This window comes from Centropristis striata, chromosome 9 (genome assembly GCF_030273125.1).
Source record: "Centropristis striata isolate RG_2023a ecotype Rhode Island chromosome 9, C.striata_1.0, whole genome shotgun sequence".
NCBI lineage: Eukaryota > Metazoa > Chordata > Actinopteri > Perciformes > Serranidae > Centropristis > Centropristis striata.
In genome coordinates, this window is record NC_081525.1 from 3,296,899 (window position 1) to 3,321,314 (window position 24,416).

General features: G+C 37.9%; 2 protein-coding genes across 3 annotated transcripts; one reads left to right on the forward strand and one right to left on the reverse strand.

Annotated features, from left to right (window-relative positions):
* Positions 1 to 9,093: 9,093 nt before the first annotated feature.
* LOC131977798 (growth arrest and DNA damage-inducible protein GADD45 beta-like) lies at positions 9,094 to 10,687 on the reverse strand. The gene is made up of 4 exons (XM_059341240.1): positions 10,428 to 10,687; positions 10,201 to 10,302; positions 9,866 to 10,088; positions 9,094 to 9,749 (listed from the first exon to the last, which is right to left on the reverse strand). Exons 1-4 carry the CDS (start codon positions 10,511 to 10,513, stop codon positions 9,636 to 9,638), a joined length of 525 nt encoding a protein of 174 aa, XP_059197223.1. The 5' UTR covers positions 10,514 to 10,687; the 3' UTR covers positions 9,094 to 9,635.
* Positions 10,688 to 15,926: 5,239 nt separating this feature from the next.
* LOC131978002 (survival of motor neuron protein-like) lies at positions 15,927 to 23,935 on the forward strand. 2 transcript variants are annotated; one of them, XM_059341491.1, is made up of 10 exons: positions 15,927 to 16,090; positions 16,364 to 16,450; positions 17,548 to 17,700; positions 18,358 to 18,549; positions 19,047 to 19,262; positions 19,768 to 19,965; positions 20,516 to 20,668; positions 20,750 to 20,878; positions 22,625 to 22,661; positions 23,656 to 23,935. In XM_059341491.1, exons 1-9 carry the CDS (start codon positions 16,043 to 16,045, stop codon positions 22,658 to 22,660), a joined length of 1,212 nt encoding a protein of 403 aa, XP_059197474.1. In that variant the 5' UTR covers positions 15,927 to 16,042; the 3' UTR covers position 22,661; positions 23,656 to 23,935. The 2 variants fall into 2 exon arrangements, with proteins under 2 accessions (XP_059197474.1, XP_059197475.1); XM_059341492.1 differs by having other exon boundaries at positions 15,935 to 16,090; positions 19,068 to 19,262.
* Positions 23,936 to 24,416: the final 481 nt, after the last annotated feature.

Genomic DNA, 24,416 nt, shown 5'->3' on the forward strand with positions numbered 1-24,416 from the left:
AGACAGCTTAGCTAAATAAAGGGGACACAAGGACAAAAGCACCACATTTTTTCCACATGCTCTCTGTCACAAATTTTGATGGGAGCCACTTCATCAAGATTGCAGACTGGAGATGGCAGCCTTATAAAATTTAAAGCCCCTTCCATAATGCCATTTCATGTAACGTCTCGTTTCCACTGTGAACGCACCAGAAGATCAGATGATCCACCAATGTTCCTCCAGAGTCACAGAGGAGGAACATTGGTGGGCTGTTGGAAGCGGGACCACTATGAACGGGAAATAAGGACGAATCGGGATATTTGACGTTGCACGTTCAACTAACACACGCCTCCCACTGGGTCCGACAGTCATCTAATCACTGTACACAGAGTCTGCCGCTTATTGTAAACAAACCGGCATGCTAATTGTGCACAGAGTGTCCGGTGCTTGTTGTAAACAAACGGAGGTCAATAACTGAACACATGCTGCTGCAGCACATACACACTGTATTGCTACAGAGCTAACTGTTAGCACATACACACTGTACTGCTACAGAGCTAACTGTTAGCCTGTTAGCACATACACACTGTACTGCTACAGAGCTAACTGTTAGCCTGCTAGCACATACACACTGTACTGCTACAGAGCTAACTGTTAGCCTGCTAGCACATACACACTGTACTGCTACAGAGCTAACTGTTAGCCTGCTAGCACATACACACTGTACTGCTACAGAGCTAGCTGTTAGGCTGTTAGCACATACACACTGTACTGTTACAGAGCTAACTGTTAGCCTGCTAGCACATACACACTGTACTGTTACAGAGCTAATGTTAGCCTGTTAGCACATACACACTGTACCGCTACAGAGCTAACTGTTAGCCTGTTAGCACATACACACTTTACTGCTGCAGCGCTAACTGTTAGCCTGCTAGCACTGTGCTACTGTGCAGCACTGCTGCTGCTCTGTTGCACTTCACTATCGTCTCCCCCCACTATCCTCCACCTCGTTCCGTGGATCCGTACTGCACTATGAAAGGGCAGAATATCACTTTAGTTATAATAATAATAGCACAGATTTTTCCAGCAATATAGTGAATTTATTGTAATAAATCATTGATTTGCACCTCTCCTGGCTCTGGGAGCCTTTCATAGGAGTCATAACAGACGGTACACTGCTGCAAAGGTCTACTGAACCTGCTGATTTTGAAGTTTGTTGAATGGAAGCAGAGACGTATGCAGACGTATGCAGATATGTGCTGTGACGTAATGACGTGGCTCTCTGGTCTGTTGGGAAAACAAACAGGATCAGAGCTGTTTCTGGAAAAACAAGACTGGACAACTTTTCTACTGTGGGTTAAACGTGAGGATTAAATCAAAGTTGAATATATTTTAACCTCCTGATATCCTGTAAATAACCTCTTTTAACCTGGTAAGCTGATTCTATTTCCAGCCTCTACCTGCTGCAGGTGTGGCCTGTTTCAGGTCTTCACACTCCCTGTTCCTCTCACACACACACTCAATGGTTAGAGGTGTGTGTTGGTACATTCCTTCACCAAATCCGAGCGTCTGAGGTCATGTGACCTGGCTGACGTCTCTCTGCTGCATCACTGATGTCGGATCAGTTTATTGGCTGTCGGCCCCAACGTGTTGATGTTTGCGTCGCCATGACGACCACCTTTTAACGGCTCCAGTGCAAACAGCGAGCGACGTCTCACTTTTTATTGTGGTTTTTATATAAATATTGATCCGTGCATTAACGCTGCATGTGTTTGTTCTGCATGTTTACAGTGTTTAAAAAGCTTAAACTGTAAATAACCTGCAGCTCCACTTTATTACATAGATTACCTTGTAATATTTTAAAGTGTTGACATGTAAAACTGCAAATCTTTACCTTTTCAGAGCAGTTCATGTTTTTCAGAAAATAATAAATGACATTCAGTGTCTGCAGTTTAATACATTTTAAAAATCAATAAATCAAAAGACTTGATGAATCAATAAATATGCCATTAAATGCATTAAAATAAAATAATATCCTGAGAAATATTTTTTTTATTTATTTATTTACCTTTCATTCATTTCTAAATACTTTTATTTATTTATATATTTATTTTCTGTGTTTTTAAATGGTTTAATCTATTTATTATTATATTCATTATTTTTAATTAGTTGTATTAATTTCATGTTTTTTTATTTTTACATTAATTTTCTGTGTTTTTTTAAATGTTTTTTCTATCTATTTATCCATTTATTAACTAATTTATTATTTAAAATTTTTGTTTATTAATTTCATAATTTTGTTTATTTTTACATTTATTTTCTGTGTTTTCTTCTATCTCTTTATTTATTTATTTATTTTTCTATTATTTTCCCTTCATGCATTGATCCTCCTGTTTATTTTCCCATATTTATTTATTCTTGTATTATTTTCTTTATATATTCCTTTTGCACTAAACTGTCATTCAAAGTGTTTGATTGGGTCGACTAGTCAACTTTGATATAAGAAAATAAACTTATTACAATCAAAATAAATATATAAGAATGTTGTTAAGCAGAAAGTTGTCTTTGCAACATTTATTCCTTTATTTTCCAGTTAAAGCCGCCGTGTAGATTCACAATAAAGCTTCAGAAAACAGACATAACTTAGAGTTTAGGTTCAGCGTGTCTGTGTCTCTGTGTCTGTGTTCTGTGTGTTTCTGCAGGTCGGCCTCCTGCCAGAACAAACAGCCCGTGGCGTCAGCAGAGCGGCGGAGCCCCGTTACAACAGGATGTGACATCAGGATGTGACATCACGGGCAGAGCTTCAGTTTACGGCCCGACAGGTTTCACACAAACACACAGCTGGAAGAACTCCGAGTTCAGAAACATTAAAGCTGCAGAGTCGCTGCTCTTTATTCTCTCTGAGGGACAGAAAGTTTAATAAGCTGCAGGCTGCATGATTCTCTTTATTATGGAGCCAAAAACAAACTTTACACACAATAAAAACTGTTTCATCAAGGAAAATAAACTTTGATCAGAAGTGCATGAATGCAAATTTGAGAGTTTTCTTCAAAAAATCTGAACTTTTCTTCTAAACTTCAAAACTTCTCTTTGCAAATTTAAAACTTTTGTTCAAAAATTCAAGTTTTCTTCAAAACTTTTCTTTGCACATTCAAAACTTCAAAACTTTTCTTTGTAAATTCAAAACTTTTCTTTGAAAGTTCCAAACTTATCATTGCTAATGTCAAACATTTCTTTCCAAATCCAAAAGTTTTTTGTGAAAATTTAAAGCTTTTCGTTGCAAAATCAAACTTTTTCTTTGTAAATCTAAAACTTTTCTTTGCCGTTGAGCTGAATCTTGCAGCCTGAGGTTCACTGAAAGATGTAAGACATGTTTCTAGTAGTGAGTCTGGATCAGACCGAGCCCCCCGGGGAGAGAGACGCGCTTTGATGCTAATTTGACGTAGCGGCGAAACTGTGAAATCAAAGATTACGACAACATTTGTAAGAGCCGTCCGATTAAATCCTTTTATTCACGTTTACAGGAAGTAGAAGTCTTTTGTGTGCTGCTCCACAGAAAAGCTGCAGAAGATCATTTCGGGGAATTCTACACACGGAAGAAGAGCTTTTACTGAGCAGCTTTCATAGGAATGAACAGAGACTTTCACTGAACTGAGGTGTTTTCTGTAAGTGTTTCTGGTTCCAGTCAGCTGAAACAGAAACTGAACTTGAGTAAATCTGAAAAGACCCCCAGGTGTGTGTGTGTGTGTGTGTGTGTGTGTGTTCTTGTACATCCTACATAGTGAGGACCGGAACACGTTTTTAACCAACAGACTGAGGACATTTTTGCAAATTGAGGACATTTCGTCCGGTCCTCACTTTGCTGTTTTTTTTTTTTTAGATTTCAGACTTTGTTTTAAGAGTTAAAGGTTCAAATCAGGTTCATGTTAGGTTAAAGGGCTCGGGATCAAGGTTATTACAGTTAATGAAAACGAAACAAAATAACGAAAACTAGAATTGAAAAAACCTTTTTGTTAACTGAAATAAAATTAGAGTTTTTTTAAAACGATAACTAACTGAAACTGTATTTTGTGGTTACAAAACGAACTCAAACTAACTAAAATTATAGTGAAAATGTCCTTCGTTTTTCGTCTTTGTCAACTTTTTTCATACATAATGAAGATGGATGAGACAAAGGAAATAAAGGCAAAATTTACTCTTTTAATCTCCCACCCAACAAATACCCCATTACAAAAAACTACAATTAATAAAAACTAAACTAAAACTAGCAAACTCACTCTAAAAACTAACTGAATTTGAAAACAAAAATTCACAACAAAATTAAAACTAAAACTGATGAAAAATCCACTATTCCAATGTGTGTGTGTGTGTGTGTGTGTGTGTGTGTGTGTGAGTGACCTTCACACCAGCAGATAACACACTAACAGACTGAGTCACTGCTGGGTTTCATTCTGTGTCCTTTTCTCTGCACACTGAGCTCTAAAACAAACAGAGAAGCAGCAGATAAAACATTTAGTTTCTGCAGCTTCATCAGTCGATGTTTGACCAAAACAAGCTGATTGTTCAGAGACAGAACAAGAGAGAACAGCAGCTCCAGACACGTCTCTGTTCCTCCGGACAGCGAACGCCTCGCGCTCTCCTGTTCTCACATTCATGTTGACAGGAAGTCTTCCAGGTGAATGCATGGATGAGGATTCTGCATGTGACTGTTTGAGGCTCTGCAGGTCACATCAGGTGTTACAGCTCACAGAGACTCACCTGCTGCAGCTTCACTCACACTATAGATTAACCCTCATGTTTCCTGCTGGCAGCTCAACTCTAAAGTTTTGGCTTTTACACAAGTTTTCATGTCCAATTTAATGCATCAACCCTTTTTCAGCAAAGGTTAAAAAAAAACACCTTGAAGTGTATTAACATGATTTTACTTTTTTTGCAGAGGTTTTTCTAATTTAGCTTTGTGCATTTAGCATTTGTAATGCAATCTTTTGTGTTTACTGTTTGTTTGTTTTTTGTTGTTTTTTGTAATTTCTTTGTGTTTTTCATGTGTTTTTTTTGTCATTTTTGTGTTTTTTGATTATGTTTTTGGTGTGTTTTAAGTTTGTTTGTATGTGGGGGTTTTTAAATGTTGTGTGTGTTTTTGGTTTGTTTTTCATTTTTTATGTGTTTTATTTCATTGTGTTTTTATGTGTGTATTTTGTAATTTTTGTGTGTTTTTTTGTATTTTTATTATGTTTTTGGTGTGTTTTGAGTGTGTTTGTATGTGTTTTTTGTAATTTTGTGTGTGTTTTTGGTTTGTTTTTAATTTTTTATGTGTTTTATGTGTGTTTTTTGTTATTTTTTTTGTAATTATTTGGTGTTTTTTGTGTTCAAAATGTTGATCCAGTAAGTCAAAATTAAAAAAAAATAATGGGAATGCTTAGACTTCTAAGGATTAATAAATCATTTAAACTATTGTGTCTCCTGGGGGCAAATCAAGTGTCAAATCTCCATGTTAAGCAGAAATGTAAATGCAGCAGCAGGTCTTTCGGGTCTCTGCAGGTCATTAAAATGACACTGAGAGGTTTTTCTCTGGAAGAGTTTCAGGGGAGAACGACATCTGCGGCTGTGAGGACTTCCTGTTTCTGTCTCTTGATTTCAACACTTCTGACCTGACTTTAGTTTGTTTCTCTGTCAGTTTCACTCACTGAGAGAAAAGAAGTCAAGTCAAGACTCGAGTCTTCAAGTCTCACTGGTCTTATTAGTCAGGGACCATCTGGTGGCTGCTAGAGATCCTGAAACTATTTGATAAACTGTTATACGGTTTAATTCATAAGAATGTGTAATAATTTTAAATTGATCACGCTCCACACCCTCCATGACCCTCCGATCCTCCTCCTCCATGCTCCTCACTGCTCCTCACTGCTCCTCACTGCTCCTCCTGGCCGATTCTCTAACCCTAACCATCCATGACATTTTTACTCCATTGTATCTTATTTTATTCTATTCAAATACTGGATTGCTATGACAACCTCATGTCCATTTGGGGGTGAATAAAGTAATCTAAAATCCAAAATATATGATTTTAGAGAGAAATAAAAGCTCATAAAACATAAAACAGCCTAGTTTCACCAACAAAATGTTATAATTTCAGCTATCACAATGCACAATCCTGAACAATTATTTTCTCACATTGTGGCGATATTACTCAGTTCATGCACTTTTGGACTAACTCACTATTTTAAGTTCATAACTTAAAGTTGAGTGCTCAACACTTAAATTAATGGGTTCATTTATCAGTCTGAATTTGCCCACTTGCACAATTTTTGGTTCCTGTATGTTTTTATTGGTGTATAGTGTATTGCTAGTGTATCTATTTATACTTATGTGTTATTATGCGCCCATAAATAAAATGTATTATTATTGTTATTATTATTATTATCATGTTTTTTATGTTAAATCTCGACTTTAGCAGTAACTAAATGTAGTGGAGCAAAAAGTAAGAAATATAGCAAAAGTACCTTAAATTGTACTAAAGAACAGTACTTCTGCTATGGGATTTTTTGCATCATTGCAGAAAATAAACTTTTCCAATGCTGACTCGTTTTGTTCAGCAGGATAATCTTCATATCTGTGAAACTGTGGAATGAAGATTAGGATAACTTTTGGAAAGTCTAGGAGAGCCACAAGATTAAATCGTGGAACTCTTTAGTTCGCTGCTCCACAGGAGAGCTGCAGGAGATCCATCCAGGGAAATTTATACACAGAGGAAGAACTTTTGCTGAGCAACTTTCATAGGAATGAACAGAGCCCCGCTTCCAACTCTGGATCACTTCTCTCCATATAAACATGGTGGATTGGTGTCCAACCAGCACAGAGACGTTCTCTGAGCTGTTTTCTGTAAATGTTTCTGGTTCTAGTCAGCGGAAAACAGAAACTGAACCTGTGAGTCCGAAAAAAAACGTGAACATCTCTGCAGCTCGTGTTAACCACACACACACACACACACACACACACACACACACCTGATTTCAGCTTCTCACCACTAACACGTTGAGTCCTCACACGTTTACTACTGTCTGCTTTAAGAACTCTTTTCTGTGAGTTCCCCGAAACCTACGACAGAAACAGTAATTCATCCCTGCAGAACACGGGAGTTTCTAGAGCAGGGATGGGCAACTGGAGGCCCGGGGGCCACATACGGCCCGCACCCTCACTTGAAGTGGCCTTCAGTACAACTACAGGCATTTGAGCATGAAATCTTAAAAATGCAGTGTAAAAAAATGCACAAAATTACCTCTTGCTATTAATGTAAAGTTAATGGGTCTGCAGTTCTTGCACTGAAAATAAAAAAAAATCGCAGTAAGTGGTTATTTTTCATTTGCTTCAAACCTTTTCATTCCTGTTAAACATGCATTTGAGCATGACATATGTTAAGTTACTGCACTGTTAACATATTTATTAAAATTAGATTCGATTAGATTTATTGTCCCCAAGGGGAAATTCATTTTCACATCAACAGATAACACAGACGCTCAACATCACACAACACATGACATAGAAACATTACATGGCAAATAAACATTCATTGCGCTCTTTTGTTTAGAGCAAAAGAGCGCAATGAATGTTTATTTGCAGTTTCATCATATCTGTTTAAGTGCATGCTCCTATATGTGGCCCTGTGGTAGTGAACATGAAAAACTGTGACCCCCTGCAGCATTTAAGTTGCCCATCCCAGATATAGAATATGCATGTTGTGGTGCAGCCGGAATAATTATAATTCATGATATTTTGCATAATTTGTGCAAAGTCTAATGTAGGGCTAAGAATAAGATGGATAAACTGAAGGAACTGTGATGTTTTAGAAAGCTTCTGTGTTGGGAGAAAGAGTGGAAGTAAAGGGAAACTGTTCAAACACCAACAGAAACGCTGCTGCAGCCTCAACTCCCCCAACAGCGCTCTGACACACACACACACACACACACACTGCAGGCAGCACCATGGAAACGCGTCGGTGTGAAGATCTCCGCCAGCAGCACACTCCTCCTGCAGCGATACACTCACTCTGACTGATCTAGAGGTGTTTAAATATGCAGTTTTTCTTCTTTGTCTTTCTGCAGAAGTTAAAACCAGGATGTTGCATCGACTCAGACAGGAGTTACTGTAATCTGACCAGGATGTTATAAAAGCGTCTTGTGCTTTCATAATCATCATGTTTTGCAATTTAATTGTTACATAAGTGCAGGAAATCATTTTGGAGAGTTGTGGAATTTGGCTCTGATTTATCTTCAGTTTCACCGGTGGAAGTTTCACAAGAGAAACCGGTCTGTTGTTTTATGTCTGAATGTTTCTGCACGTCTCGTTATTCACCTCGATCCCACAAAAAAGCTCTTTCAGTCGACTCGATGTGAGAAATATCTGCATGGAAATGTTGATTAAGATGAAAATACTTTAAATATTTGACTTAATGCAGCATGTAGATATAAAACAGGGACGGGCCGAGCACGGGTCCCTGTGGTACTCCAGCCAAACATGTCTGCCAGAGACAAATTTCTGCCTTTTTGCACACATAAAAAGTGCATGATAACGTATTTTATATTTTAAGACATGAGGCTGAACTTAGAAGTTGTTTTTTAAAGTTTAGGTGTAAGAAACTATGTGGACACCTTGTTCTGTGATTTGGTCTAAATCCATTAGATCCAGTGAAACCTTAATGCTGCAATAAACCAGTGTTTTTTATTCTTTATGGTGTTTAACACGTCCCATTTATTACATCTAACAGATTTTTTAAGGCCTGAGGAGTTTAAAGTGTCCAGTGGAGACGTGCCCACATCATTTCAGACATCGTTTAGTTGAACACTCCTGCAGTTATTAACTGTTTCTATCTAATTTCTTATGAAATATTGTGACTCAACTGGAGTCATCACTGTGAGGATGACTCACAAACACACACACACACACACACCCTCATACTGCTATTGTCGTGAGGATATAATGCATTCTCTGCTTTCTCCCCTGAAACCTGATTATAACCTTTAAAGAACAAGTGAAGTGAGGTCCCCACTCTGTAAAAAGCACAGGTACACACACACACACACACACACATACATACACTGGATGAACCACAGAAATCAATAATTTATCCTTCAATAATTTATTGGTCACGTTAAATAATCAACATATATTAGACTCTGTCCATTTAAATAATCAGCTGTTCAGTGTGTAACTCCGTTGCGTCACATGACAATACAATAAAACGTGACGTCACATGTCCCCCTTAAGGTCACAGTTCAGTTCGTGTGTGTTTGAGCGTGCAGGTGAGCAGCACACCTGCAGCTCGTGCAGCTCAGGTAAAGTCCACGAGCTCCTCAGTCCCGTCAGCCACGTGATGTGGCCGTCAATAAAACATCCTGTCCCCCTTTCTCTGCAGATCCAGGACCGGAGTCCACCTGCACGGGCCGGTCCGGCCCTCTCAACCCGTCCGGTACCGGCTTCTCACGCGCCCCCTGCCAAATCAATCAGGCAGCAGGAAAGCCCCCCACGATCCGGTTCGGTTCGGTCCCGGTTCCGGTCCGGTTCACTCAAACGCCGGTTCTCGTCTTCAACAGAAGCGCGGCTGTTTGCACTCGCTCTCACCGCTCCGCAGCGGTCTGGTTCGGTTCGGATGGTTCCGGTTCGGCTCAGCGGTCCTGCAGCTGCAGACAGGGGACCCACTGGTTCGTGCAGCGGCTCTCCTCGCAGAAGCTGCTGATGTTCTGCAGGGCCGGGTTCTGCAGCGGCTGCACAGGGGGGTTCTGCAGGAGAACAGCGGGAGGAACAGGGTCAGACTCCGGTAACAACACACTCCATTCATCATTTATTATGATTATTCATCTTTAATGTGCAGCGGTTCAGAGGGAGCTGGACTTACAGTGACCAGGATGCAGTGCAGGTCTCGGGGCTCGTTCCCGTTGCTGTCCTCGGTGTCCTCCTCCAGCAGCTGAGCGAGACGCCGCATGCCGGACACGCGCAGGATGTTGATGTCGTTGTCGCAGCAGAAAGCCTGCAGCAGCGTGAAGTGGATCTGCAGCGCGATGTCGTCTTCATCCTCCTCATCAGTGGCGAGGACGCACAAGACCACGCTGTCCGGGTCTCTGCAGGACCAGGAAGAGAAGATACCGGGTTAATCATCACGTTTTATATCATTATTACAGTGATAAAGAATCTTAAAGCTGCTTGTTTTCTACTGTGGAGGATCAAACTTACACATTCATGAGCTTGGCGGACTCGTAGACTCCCACCGTGAGGCAGTCCTGCCGCTGCGCCGCGACCAGCAGCTCCTCCAGAGCCTGACTCACCGTCTCCATCCTGCAGGGACACACAGGCGGTTAGAAACACGACACACTGCACACACACACTGATGATAAACTCTGATATGACAGAGAACACGAGGCTGGTAAACCATGTGCCGGTGCGTAATTACGCAAACTTACTTTTTCTCGGTGCTGTTGGACCCGATGACTTCCTCCAGAGTCATGTTGAAGTCAGTAAAATAATCCACAAAATCCAGGTTAATCATTAAATATCCACAGCGCGGCTGTGAGGCTGTTGGTCCCGTTAGAGTCCCGGAGTGATAAAGTCCCAGTAAAAGGTAATCCAGCTCGGTGCAAAGATCCGCTCAGAGTCCGCGAGAAGAACGAGTAGAAGAACAAGTAAAGTCCGTGAGTCTGGAGCTCTCTGCCTCTCGGTACGCAGACCCGCAGCTCTTATACTCGCTGGCTGCGGGGGGCGGGGCCCCGCCCGGCGGCGCCGCGCCGGATTGGTCCGCTTCTGTCAATAGATCCCCCGGACTCTGCGCCCATTGGCTGAGAGCGCTGCAGACGCCGGTGATCCCACGTGGGTGGTTTCGGAGAATCCCCCGCTCTCTCCTCCTCCTCCTCCTCCTCCCTGCTCCTCTCAGTTTGTTTACTGGGAGTTGTTTCTCTCTCAGTGTCGAGGAATTTCCAGATCCACCTCCCTCCTCCAGTTCCCGGGATCTGGTCCCGCTGCACCGGGACTCACCTGAAACCACCACAGAGGGGACTCTCCGCCGGACTCTGTGTCCACCCCACCCATAAAACAATGATAAAATAATCCCCATCATCATGATTAATCATTTTTTACAACTTAGTGGTTCTGCAGAAGCACATTAGGGAAGCTGGAGCAGGTGACCCCCCCCCCCCCCCCCCCCCCGTGTGGAGCACGAGTCTGCAGGTTGTGCAATAAATTTAAAAATACAAAGATGGAAAAGTAGAACAAGCACGAGATATTCAGATGACTCTTTGGTTCGGTTTTCTCTCAGCTGCTGCTCAGCCTCAGCTCTGCAGCCTGCTGCTTCTGGAGGCGTCCATCCGGGCTAAAAATAGCCCGGGTCACAGGACCGGGACCAGCACTTAGACTGGTTACAGATATAAATATCTAAAACATAATAAAACACTTTATATTTCAGAATGCAACGTGTTTTATTAGAATAAATGCACGCAGATTGTTCCACATACATGTTTCATGCCCCCCCCCCCCCTCCTCCTCCTCCTCCTCCTCCTGCAGGACTGTGTGCAGACCTCCAGCTGGTCTGTGGCGCCCCCAGCGGCCCCGCGGTGCCACTGCAGCAGTGAAACCTGCAGGACATGTTGGAACACGCCAGGACTCTGCAGTGAAACCGGTTCCCCGAACTGGGGCACCTCATGCTGCAGAGGGGGGAGCCCCTGAGGGGGCTGGGGGGCCCAGGGGGGTCTGAGGGAAGGTTTCAGTCCTTTAAGGGGGTTTTCAGTGAGACATGAAGGAGTTCTGCAGGTTTTACAGACAGTTTCATTGCTTATTAAAGCGTCTCTGAGCTCCTGCAGCAGGTTCAGAGGATTCTGGGTCACTTTAATGGACTCTGAGGTGTCCAGATAGTAAAACAAAGATCAGCCTGAAACAAACCTGCAGCTTTTCACTCTTCACTTTGTGTTTATTGACATTAAAATGTAATAAATTTGGCTTAAAAACAAGTTAAAAATGCATAAATCACAGTTGTATTATCTCTGCACACTCTCAAAGTTTTAGGTCTTCATTTTCTTACAGCTCACTTAAAAATTAAAGGCTTATTAATGAAATGCTGTTCATTATTAGTAGATTAATGAGTAGTTCACCTGTTATTGATTTCATAATCAAATTATACTAAATCTATAAGAGCTTAAGTGAAATTCAGGATGAATAAAAATCAGGATTTTTTATTTTTTTTTAACAAGTTTAGGGGGCTCTTAAGGAAAAAGCATTTCATTATAATAAATAAAGTTTAAGTTTGTGAATGGAAGCAAACCAAAATAATTATAAATAAATAAGTAAACAAACTTGACATATAAGTAGAAATTAAATGTAATAACATTTAATGCAAAAAATCATATAATATATTTGTTTGAATTAGCTTTCTTTTATTTAATTTCCCATTGTTTTAATTCCTCTATTAATTGTCTTTCCTCTTTCATTTTCCCTTTTATTAGTTTCCTTTTTTAAAACCTATTTTTATTTATGAACCATTTTCACACTATGCAAACATTAAACAACAAAACAAAGTACTATTATTTTCTTATTTTTAATGATTTATACATGTATTTATACATTTTATTTTTCATTAATTGTTCTGATTTTTCTCCATGTATTTTTGAAGTTGATGTGAATGTGTGCAGGTCTGTTTCTCCTCCTGTCCTCTGCTGCCTCCTGCTGGCCACAACCTGCATAACTACTTCTGATTTTTCAGTTTAATAGTTTAAATTTTTCTCTTCACTTTGAAAATATTTTCAGGTGTGAAACTCAATTCTAATCAATAAATGAGCACATACCATTTATATATATATATATATATATATATATATATATATATTTGTACAATTAATCAATTTATTTGTTTATTTCTTGTTGAGTTTGGCAGCGTACAACCTCTGTGGTTTCTAAGATAAACAAGTAAAGTTTTAAACACTTTAATGCTTCATGTTATGCTTTAAAAGATTTAAAATCAAAGTTTAAAGTGTTTCAAATGTATAAATTCATTTTTCAATGGATTCAATTAAAGATAACTGTTTTTTAAAGCTTTAAACTTCACATTAAAGAGACTTTTTAAGTGTTAAATCAAGTATTAATTAATTACTTTGATGTGTGGCTTTAATGTTGAGAAATTTCTTCATTTATACTTTTGATTAATTTAATTAAAAGTAACTCACACACAGAGTCTTTTCACATTAAAAGCACATAATTGACCCTTAAAAAGATCCTTTAATGACTCCAAGAATCCAGAATAAATCCCTCAAACATTTAGTTTTTTTTTGCAGTGACTGATTATTGATGAGGTATCAGTAATTAATCAGGCTCAATCTGCAGACTGATGAGGCTCGTTAGCAGCCAATCACAGCGTTCATTAATGAAAAGTGTGAAGAGGTGAAATAACCTGATCACATGATCACATGATGAATCAATCAATGATCCTGATCGATACCTGACTCTGAGCTTTTAATGTGAAACTCCTGACAATAAAGTGTCACCTGATCATCATCAATGATTTATTAATTATTGTTAACAAGGCAAAGTAAAAAGAAAAATCACCTGATAGAAACTTTACATTTAAATCAATTAGGGGGCAAAAACTGCTAAATAAAAGCTTTTAAATGATTGGGGAAAAAAACTTGTATAAAATAAGTACATGTTTTATTTAGGAATTTAAATAAAATCCAAATCTCTCACGTTTGAAACATTTAAAGATGTAAAAGTAAAGTTTAAGGAAGTTTAGAATTATTTAATTTAGATTGTAGTAACTTTATAAACATACAATTTGATTATAAATGACTTTTATTGTCTAGAATTAAAGTTAAAGAACATTTAAAGGTATCAAATATAAGTTTAAGGGATTTTTATGAAGGAAATGAGAGTTTACAGGATGTTTCAGGTATGAAAAAGTATTTTAAGCTTTAGAAAAAAACATTGAGAGAAAACTTACAGGTCCATTTTTTTCTTTTTTGTTAAATTAAGATGTATGGAGGGAGGCTGCTACCAAAATAATAATATTATGTAATAATAATAATATTATTATATATGTTAAAAAAGACAATAAACAAATGAATACAAAAAATACATTTCAAATTAATTAAATAATGAAAATATGAAAACTGCAAAAATAAATGAACAAAAATCTAAAAATTATATTTTTTAAATAGAGATTTAAAAAATAAGAAAGTAAATAAATTAAATAAATAATAAATTCATCTTTAATTTAAAAACAAATAAAAAAGCAGCAAGTTAAAACAGAAATATTAATTTATGGCGGGTAATTAATTCATTGTTATCTACATGTATTCTTAATAGTATTTTTGGTACATTTATGGCGTAAAAATTTAGTTTGTTTGTTTATTATTTTTACGGAATGTGATTAAAGTTTAAGCAGCTGCAAATTTGTTAAATGAAAGTTTAAGTGGCTTCAAGTAATAAAGTTCAAAAGTCTTTTTAAAATTAAGTATCAAATGAAATCCAAGGTGTTTTTAAGAAAAAATAAGAACATTGAAGTTTATGAGACTAACTTTGAGACTAACATGTCACTTTAAAAAAGTTTAATGCTGTAAATTAATTTAAGGCAACAAATCATCAATCAAGAGTTCTTTTAAGTCATTTGATTAAAGTTTAAGAGGCTTTTAAAGCAAAAACTCACAGCCTGTTTTAAGAAAAGAGGTGAACGTTTTTTAAAAAGTTAAATTCATTAAAATTTATTGAAAATGTAATGTGTTCTAAAGGGTTTAATGTAAATCACTTTAAACTAAAACTTCTTCATCTCACAAAGAAACTTTAGTGAATTCCAGAATCCACAAACAGACTAATTGAACCTTTAATTATACAATACACACCTCTGGTGTTAGAGAGCGCAAGTGTGAGAAGTGTGTGTGTGTGTGTGTGTGTGTGTGTGTGTGTGTGTGTGTCTGCTGTTGTTCCTGCAGCTTCATTTCCACCCAACACGTCTTTAAATCTCTGATTCCTCCTCTGAGTCTGCAGCCTGTTGAGCTGTTGGTCAGAATACACACGTCGTCTTTTCTCCTCATTAACAGTCCACACACACACACACACACACACACACACACACACACACACACACACACACACACACACACACACACACACACACACACACACATTTAGTGAATTATTAATAATGAATAACTTTATATGCCAGTTAATGCACTAAAATGAATATAACACAATACAGGTGGGCATAAATTAATTCATGATTTGTGATATGAACTGGTAGTTTTGTTTTTTATTTGCGTCTTCTTTACTCTTGTATCAGTTCTTCTATGTATGTACTGTCATAATTAGTTTTTAATTTTTAGATTTATTTTTAAGGTTTTGCATGAATTGCATATGCATTTCAAGTGTTTTTGTTGAACATTTAAAATGCATGAATTCATAAATTATTATAAAATAAACAAATAAATGAAGGGCAAATTAAAAAGGTAAATAATTTAAAAGGAGAATTTTGAGAAAGGTAAATTAAAAGGAGCACATTTAACCAGAAACATATATTTCTGTCACTTTGTCATTTAATTAATGTATCTATTTTTGATATTATTTTAGGAATTTAATAGCATATTCTATATTTCTTGTACCATTCATTTATTTATTTGCACCATGCACAAACTTTTAGGTACATGAAAACTGAATTTTAAAGATGAAAACTGATTAAGAAAATTAATATTAGTAGTAATAAGATAAATAAATGTTGTTGTTTTTTTAAATCCCTGCATGTTATTTATTATATTGAAAAAATGTCAGTGTGTTTCATAAAACTCTGAGTATAAATATCTCTTCGTCATACAAAATTCAGGAAAAAAAAGTTTTGTTTTTAAAGTGTTACATTTGTGATTTAAAGATTTCTCAAATAAAAGCATATAAAAATAAATTATCTTATGCATTCTCGGGGAACCTTTATTTTGAACGGTGTGACCGGAAGCGGTCTCCTAACATCCGGGGAACTTGACTCAGGTGTTTTCTTTGTCGCGGTTAAAATCTTCACTTTTACCTGAAATGTCTGCTGATTAAAGTGACGGCAGCCATGACTGAAGTGGTAGAAAACACTGCTGTCAGCGGACCACCGGAGCTGGTAACGGTTTTTATTCTTTTATTATTAATTCTCGGTGACCAGTAACGGAAATTAAACTACTAACTAACTTGCTAACCTGCTAACTAACGAGCGGCTAATGGTGGTTAGCAGGTGTGCTAACCTGCTATATAGCAGGTGTGCTAACCCGCTAACTAACGAGCGGCTAACGGTAGTTAGCATGTGTGCTAACCTGCTAACTAACGAGGGGCTAACGGTAGTTAGCATGTGTGCTAGCTGAAGCTAACGGCGCTAACTGGATGTTTGTGTCCGCAGGAGGAGTCCAGCTGTGCGGCCACACAGGAGCAGACAGACCGGAACTCCCTCAGTGAAGCGTTTCAAAACACTTTGGACATTTCACAGGTTCGCTTCAGTTTCATATTGGATCATTTTCATATTGGAAAATTTTCATATTGTATAATTTTGTTTAAATTGTAGCTGTTTGTTGACAATTTTCTGTCGTTTTATTCATTTTTCAGCGTTTTACATGACAAGAAAATAGTCCACTTTATAGACAGGAACTGCCAAAAATAAATAAATAAATGACTATTCATAATTTAATATGCCATTTATGTATACAATTAAAAATGTCCAGTTTTAACATAGTAAGACTCCACTGAACTGAAAAATAAAACTGTCAATACTTGTTTTTAAAAATCCCCATTGAATGAATATAAAATTACTAAATATAAATACAATAAAAAATAGTTAAAAATGAATGAATTCACTTAAGTCTGTTTACAATTTACTTTTAACTTTCTCAGAGTTAAAAGAAGTGCATTTACAATTGTCCACTGAATTCCTTTCAAAGTTTTGTCAATTTAAAATGTGGATACAAATTTATAATCACCAACATGAGAGTCTGATTAAGTCAGTTTTTAATGCTGGTAAATTCATCGTGCAGAAAATGAACGACCATTACTTCCCATTACAGTCTGTATTTATAGAAAAATGTGTTTGTGTGCTGACAGCTGCACTGTGTTCTGGTAGAAGACTGATAAAATGACTAAAGCTGGACACGTTAATGCAGGGGTCTCAAACTCAAATTACCTGGAGGCAGTATCAAAATGACTGAAAAAACACTAAATTACTTTAATAAAAACACAAAATTATTTTAAAAAGACACAAAATGAAAGAAAAAAGCTAAATTACTCAAAAAAGAAACGATTACCAAAAAAAGACAAAGAATTACCAAAAAAGACACAAAATGATTTAAAAAAAGACACAAAATTACAAAAAAAGTAATTAAAGGGACCTTCCACACACAACACAGTAAAGTGCCATTCATATAAAACTCACATTAAACTTTCAAATCAAGGTGGGGGCCACAAAATATCATCACGAGGGCCGTGAGTTTCAGACCCATGCGTTAACGGTTCTAAGTCTGGTGGGTCTTGTACTTGCACCAAACTACAAACAGAATATTGTGATATTTGTGTGATTCTTGTGATTGTGTGCAGGATGTGGAAGCCTCGGAGGATTCTGACCGCAGAGAGAAAAAGGAGCAGGAAGACGGGCAGAAGGACAAACAGCAGGACGGACAGAAAGACAAAGAGCCAGATGAAGAGACAGTTCCTCCACCTGCAGCTGAATCCTCCAACACAGAGACAAAGGTAACAACGTCACAGACGGAACACAGTGGCTTTATAGAACCAGGATTCAGATTAAAAACTGGACAAATACACTAACTAGAGCTGCAAAGATTTGTCACATTATCAATAAGTCAATGGAAAAGTAATCCATTCATTGTTGATGTAATTTTTCATGCACTTTTCCCCAAATCTGGAGATTTCCTCCTTGTCTCTGTTTTATATCTTAATAAAGTGAATATCTTTGTGATTTGGACGAAACAAGACATTTCAAGAAACAAATTAAAAGATGTCACCTTAGACTGAGACACTGGGACAGAGATTTAACACTGTACTCTCTGACTAAACCATTTAATGAATTACAGAGAAAATAATGAGCAAATTAATAGAGGATGGAAATAAATTAGTTAGTCCTCTTGCTAACAATGACATTTATTTTTATTTGACTTTTTTTAATAAATTCAGGATGGGTTTGTAGAAAAATGTTCATGGTATCAACAAAATAGTTGTGTATTAATAGTTGAATTCCAGTATTGTCTTGATACTCGAATAAAACAAGAAAAAACACCAAAAATAATATAGATATCATAAAATGTAGAGAATGTGACTAATTATTTTAGCAGTACAGGACATGTTGTGCAGTGAACTGTCTGTCTCTCTGTCTGTCTGTCTGTCTGTCAGTGGGCTGTGGGTTCAGCGTGTCGTGCCGTGTGGTCGGAGGACGGTTGTGTGTATGCGGCGACGGTTGTTGCTGTGGACGGAGATCGTTGTAGAGTTCGTTTCCACGGCTACGGGAACCAGGAGGACGTAGATCTGAGCTCTCTGAGGAGTCCAGACGTCTCTTCACCAACACAGAAACAAAACTCCTCTCAGGTAAAAACCAGCACACGGCAACAAGGACACACCTGAATTTATATTAAATTATTTTAAAAATTAACGACCTTAAAGTTAATGTATAGCTTTCATAAAAAACTCTTAAACAGGACAGAAGTCCTGTAAAGTATATGTCATCATGTCACTAAAGTTCTGTACTCGTGTCACATGATTTTAGTTAGTAAAGGTCCATTTGGTGAAGAAGACCAGCTGAGAGCTCCGGAGGGGAAAAGTCTTAAATATATTAAAATGTATTATTCAATTCACAAAGTGTCCTTTAATTAAATCAATTATAAATACAATTAATAATTAATATATGTAGTAACTTTTTTTAACTTTTAAAAAAATAACCAATGAATTTATAACTTTTGGAGGGTCTGTATTTGTCAATAAATACTTAAAAAATTCATAGAAACTTTATCAGGTAATTAGTTAAATGTTTAACAGGACAAATGTTTCAAATTGTGTCAGTGTCAGTGAGATAATTTAGTATTTAGTGTCCTGCTGCCGTCTGTCAGGACTGGAGACCTGGTTCTCGATGCCGGGCCGTGTACTCGGAGGACGGTCTGGTTTATCCGGCTGTCCTTCTCTGGGTCAAAGGTCAGCGATGCTGCGTTCGCTTCGACAACTACGACAACGAGGAGGAGACGGACGTCAACAGCCTGCTGAACCCCGACGAGCTGCACGGACCCAGCAGAGTCCCCACAGCCAAGGTAAGACCTGGACCTGGACCTGGACCTGGTCCTGGACCCTCTGAGTGAAATATCACAGCAAATATCAGCAAACTGAAAACAGTAATTTCAAATACTGAACTTGAGATGCTTCTACATGCCTTCATCTCGTCCCGTATCGATTACTCTAATTCACTTTTTTTCTCTTCTAATTCTTTTAAATGTCAGATTAAGACATTTCTGTTTAGACAGGCGTTTAGTGACTATACGTACCTGGTCAACTAGACGTCCAGGTCTTAACTATGTTTTCTTGATCTATTGTGTTTTTCTGTGTTTGCCTGTATGTTGTTTATACCCTTGTAAAGCACTTTGTGGTTTTCTTTTCCTGTGAAAAGCACTTTATAAATACAATTTACTTACTTACATTTATCTGTTCAGGTTCAGCATCGTGTTGGATTCTTCTCTAAATCAGTTTAGATTTAACTTTTTATTTGTACGATTTGATACAAAAACTATTTAAACTCTGAGTTGTTTTATTGACCTGCAGGGCAGTAACTGGAAGAGCAGCGTAACCAGCGGCAACCTGGACTGGAAGAGGAGGAGGAGAGAGGAGAACCAGGGGGAGAGAGGAGGAGGAGGAGGAGAGAGAGGAGGAGGAGGAGGAGAGAGAGGAGGAGGAGAGAGAGGAGGAGGAGGAGGAGAGAGGAGGTCAGCGAGGAGAGATGAAGAGCAGAACTTCTCCTGGGTGAGTGAATGGCGCCTCCTGCTGGCCAACAGTCAGTGTTGTATTTATCTGACGAGAAGTTTCAGTTGAAAGCTGTAAAAGTTTGTTAATGAACTTTGAGTTCTCGGTTCCTGAATCTGACTGAATGTTCAGTGGATATCGTGATATTAATATTTTAATTATATTTGTAAAATTCTGTTGGAGATGAAAATCTGATGTTGTTGCAGCTGTAATCGAATATTTGTTGGTGTGTGTGTGTGTGTGTCTGTCTGTCTGTCTGTCTGTCTGTCTGTGTCTCTGTCTGTGTGTGTGTGTGTGTGTGTGTATCTGTGTGTGTGTGTATCTCTGTGTGTGTGTGTGTGTGTCTGTCTGTCTGTCTGTCTGTCTGTGTCTCTGTCTGTGTGTGTGTGTGTGTGTGTGTGTGTATCTGTGTGTGTGTGTCTGTGTGTGTGTGTGCGTGTGCGTGTGTGTGTGTCTCTGTGTCTGTGTCTGTGTGTGTATGTGTGTGTGTCTCTGTCTCTGTGTGTGTGTGTGTGTGTGTGTGTGTGTGTGTCTCTGTGTGTGTGTGTAGCTGAGGGAGAAGGCCAGTCCTCAGAGTAAAGTGGAGAAAGAATCTGAAGAGAAGAAAAGAGGAAACCAGCAGAGAGACGAAGCAGAGAAACCGACCAATCACAGCTTCTCTTTCTTCCCCCCGTTCCCTCCTCCTCCTCAGTCGGGCTCAGGGGTAAAACTCACCCACTCTAACTTTATTTATTTATTTATTTATCTGCTGTTTGTGTAGTTTACCAGTGTGTCTCCTCCCCAGGAGCCCGTGTCCCTCGTCCCTCCTCCTCCTCCTCCTCTGTGGTCGTTTGGCGGCGCGGCGGGCGTCGACCCCTCCTCCAGCATGTTGATGCTCTGGTACATGTGTGGCTTCCACACCGGCAGCTACATGGTCAGTCTCCTCCAGGAGACGCTTTTATATCCACAATACGGCTCTTTTTAACATGTTGGTGACTTTCTGCAGTGTTTCAGACTCTGAAGCCTGATTTCCCCGGGCGCGTTACTGCAGCGTAACGTCAGCGTCGCGTATGACGTTGCAAATAGGTAACACTCTAATCAATGAGAGCATTTCCACCAGGCGCGCTGCGTAACGTTACTGCAGCGTCGCGTCAGCGTCTCTCCGCGAGCATTAGGTAGGACTTCTATTTCTCCGCGAGACGCTGCCAAATCGCGTGAATCTCAACAGAGCAGATCGCACCAGACAGGAAGTCTGACTCAGAATCAGCGTAAAACACTTCCGCCCCTTTCAAAATAAAACACAATACGCAGTTCATGCAGCCTAAAACTACTTCACTTCAACATTATGTTATGACCGGGGCACCAGATCAGCAATCAATCAATCAATCAATCAATCAATCAATCAATCAATCAATCAATCAATCAAAGGGTCTCAGAGGATCAGAGACACGGACGACAAGAGACTGATTGTTGAAGTGGAACATCATACAATCATTTATGACATATGATATTGTTTTTATAAGGATAGATGGTCAGATCAACATATCTTTCACCTCAGAGAAGCAAAGTAAGTTGGTTGTTGTTGTTGTTGTTGTTTACTTTATACACACAGTTTATCCATAGACTGTATAAATAGAGTTTAGAGTTTATCACGGGATCTTGCGGTCTCCTGTATGGTCAGGATTATCGCGTGATCTCGTTATCTTGCGTGTATACGACCGGCTCGCTAAGCTGACGTGCTGCTGCTGTAACGTGTCTGGTGTGAATCCCCAGTGAGATGTCGTCTATCTTCATGTTGAACCGTTAGATTCTGTCAGCGCTTCTTGGTTTTATATCTAATTCTGGTTCCTGTTCTCATCATTGGGCCTGTCAGCAGAATAACAATCTGGACTTATCGTATGACCACAATAAAATTTGTTTTTCGTTTCGTATCCGTTTATTTCGGTCAATACATGTCATTAAAACGGAAGTAACAAACCAGAAAAAAAACATTGATCAAAGTAAATAATAAGTAAACAGAGAATAAAATAAAAAATAAGAATAAAATTTGTTTGGCCTCGCTGTTGTGTTTCATGCATGTTTGCATGTCTTATTTTGTCAAATTAACAGTAAAAAGATATTTAATTTGTGCTGAAATAAAAAATAAAAATACAGCAGAGCAAGATGTCATTTTTCGCAGTTCTTTGCTAAATAAACGACAGTTTTTCCTCAATAATTGTACAGCAGGAATCAATGCCAGGCTAAACAAAAATATATAGTTTTAATGTGAAAAACAATCCCAGATATTCACAGTAAAAACTTGAATGAACAGCTCTGTCTTTTATTTGCTTCAATCACTTAAACTAAACCTTCCTGTGGCGGGAGAGGCCTTTTAATTCTTTTTGAGCAAAACTCTCGCTCAGAAAAGATTAAAAATATTATCAGATTCCAATATCAAACAGCCACGTATTGATTTTCTAATTTCTACGATTTAAAATCTGTGAAGTCTAATACAGGTGCCTCTCAATAAATATCAATATGATAGAAAAGTTTATTTATGTCAATAATTCAAGTTGAGTTATAATAAGTATATAACATTATATAGATCATATAATAATGGTAGACCTGCAGTATTCTCTCAGCTCGTCCTGTCACCTGACCTCCGTCTGACTCTAAACTGATTCATGTGTTGGTGTTTCAGGCTCAGCAGGGCTTCAAGTCACACTCCAAAGACTGAGGTAAGACCTGAACACACACACACACACACACACACACACACACACACACACACACACACACACACACACACAGAGGTACAAACTTGGAGCTTTATTCAACTTTGAACCAGGTTTTTAGCCTCCTGTATAGGCCTGTCACGATAATTACTATATCGACTTGTCATTCAAAATATAAAAATGGACACGATAGTTTTTTTTCTGGACTTAATATATTGAATTTTTGTGTTTTTTTTGTGTTGTGTTTAAATTAAAGCTGCATTATGACAGGCAGTATGAATATTTCCAATATTTCCCAAGCAGCCATTCCAGCTACTTATGTTATTTTAATAACAAAATAATGTAATACATAGTGATTATCTCAGTGCAATGTTTTGTTAACAGCCTGAAAGTCTGTTTTATTTGTTTTGGTTGTAGTTTATTTATTGATGTTTTATTTTCCACATTTCAATTCCAATGTTTAATATTCTCAAGATTTAAAAATTAATTGCTGTGGAAAAGGATGAACTTATTCTGCTCTAATATTGTTATAAAACTAAAAGAACATTGATACAACGATACTATAATTTATCGTGATAGTTTCTGGGAAAATATATCGTCCTAAAAAATGCATTATTGTGACAGGCCTACTGTACAAATATTATGTTCGAGGTGGAGAGAAAACAAACTACAAAGAAAGACACATCTGTTTATCAGAGATGCTCCGATGTTAAACACTGCAGAGGGGCATTATGGGAAATGTAGGAGCCAGTGTTTCTGAGACAGACTGAATCCTGCAGCATCAGTTTAATGTTTATATTTTTTATATTTTTAGACGATCAGACTCTGTTAACTATAATAATGTGTCTTCTTCTCTCATTTAACACTTTAGTGACTCAAAAGGAAACTTTAAAACACGTTTCAACTCCTTCTGTGTTCATTCATGTTCCTGTTTATCAGTCAAAGATAAGAATCCTCCCTCAGCTTTTATATTTATAATAATTTCTTTCTGCTTCAGAGCTGCAGAGAGTTTTGGGACCGCCGGGAGAAAGATCCACTTTGTTTTCATTCAAAGAGCACTTTTTATTTATTTTGTCCATTTTTAAGATCCTTTTATTTGTTCTTAGTTTGATGTTTTGATGCTGCCGCTGCAGAAGTAGTTTGTGTTCAGAGTTAACGAGACGTTTGTGTGTTTGGATGTTTCTGTTGGTGAATTATAAAAACTGTTAGAATGAAATGAAGATAATTGGAGAGAAAAAAAGTATCTTGTGATTAAAAACGAAGGTGGATAAACTGCATCTTCCTCTTTCTGTCCTCGTCTCTAAACTTCAATCAATATTTAAAAGAAGACTCGATGTGTCAAACAGCTGGATGTTTAATAAATGTGACCAGAAGTCAAACTGTGAGGAAGATATTAGAGATTCTTATGTGCTTTGACGTAAACGGTGACACTCGGAGACCCTGAACGTCACGCCACTTCCTGTCTGTCTGAGGCCTTAAAGGGACAGTACCCCAAAAACTCAGCTCCGATAAAAACAGACTCAAGTAAATGTGACTGAAAATGGTTAACTGATCTAAAACTTAAGTGTCTTTGAATGTTTAGAAAAAGCGCTATATAAATGCAATGTAGTATTATTATTAATAATAAAACGTCCACAGTCAACATAAAGCGATAAAATACAGGTAAAATACATTAATATGCCATTTACTGCACCTAAAGATATATTTAAAAAATACAGGCATTCATTCATTACAAAATGTGACTTAAATTGCTTCTTT

Coding starts and splice junctions, on each gene's coding strand:
- LOC131977798 (XM_059341240.1), bottom strand. CDS start 10,513: ATGATTAACCTGGATTTTGTGGATTATTTTACTGACTTCAACATGACT. Junction 10,089..10,200: donor TCCGCCAAGCTCATGAATGT/GTAAGTTTGATC, acceptor CTGGTCCTGCAG/AGACCCGGACAGCGTGGTCT. Junction 9,750..9,865: donor TGCACTGCATCCTGGTCACT/GTAAGTCCAGCT, acceptor GTTCTCCTGCAG/AACCCCCCTGTGCAGCCGCT.
- LOC131978002 (XM_059341491.1), top strand. CDS start 16,043: ATGACTGAAGTGGTAGAAAACACTGCTGTCAGCGGACCACCGGAGCTG. Junction 18,550..19,046: donor AGAAACAAAACTCCTCTCAG/GTAAAAACCAGC, acceptor TTTAGTATTTAG/TGTCCTGCTGCCGTCTGTCA. Junction 19,263..19,767: donor GCAGAGTCCCCACAGCCAAG/GTAAGACCTGGA, acceptor ATTGACCTGCAG/GGCAGTAACTGGAAGAGCAG.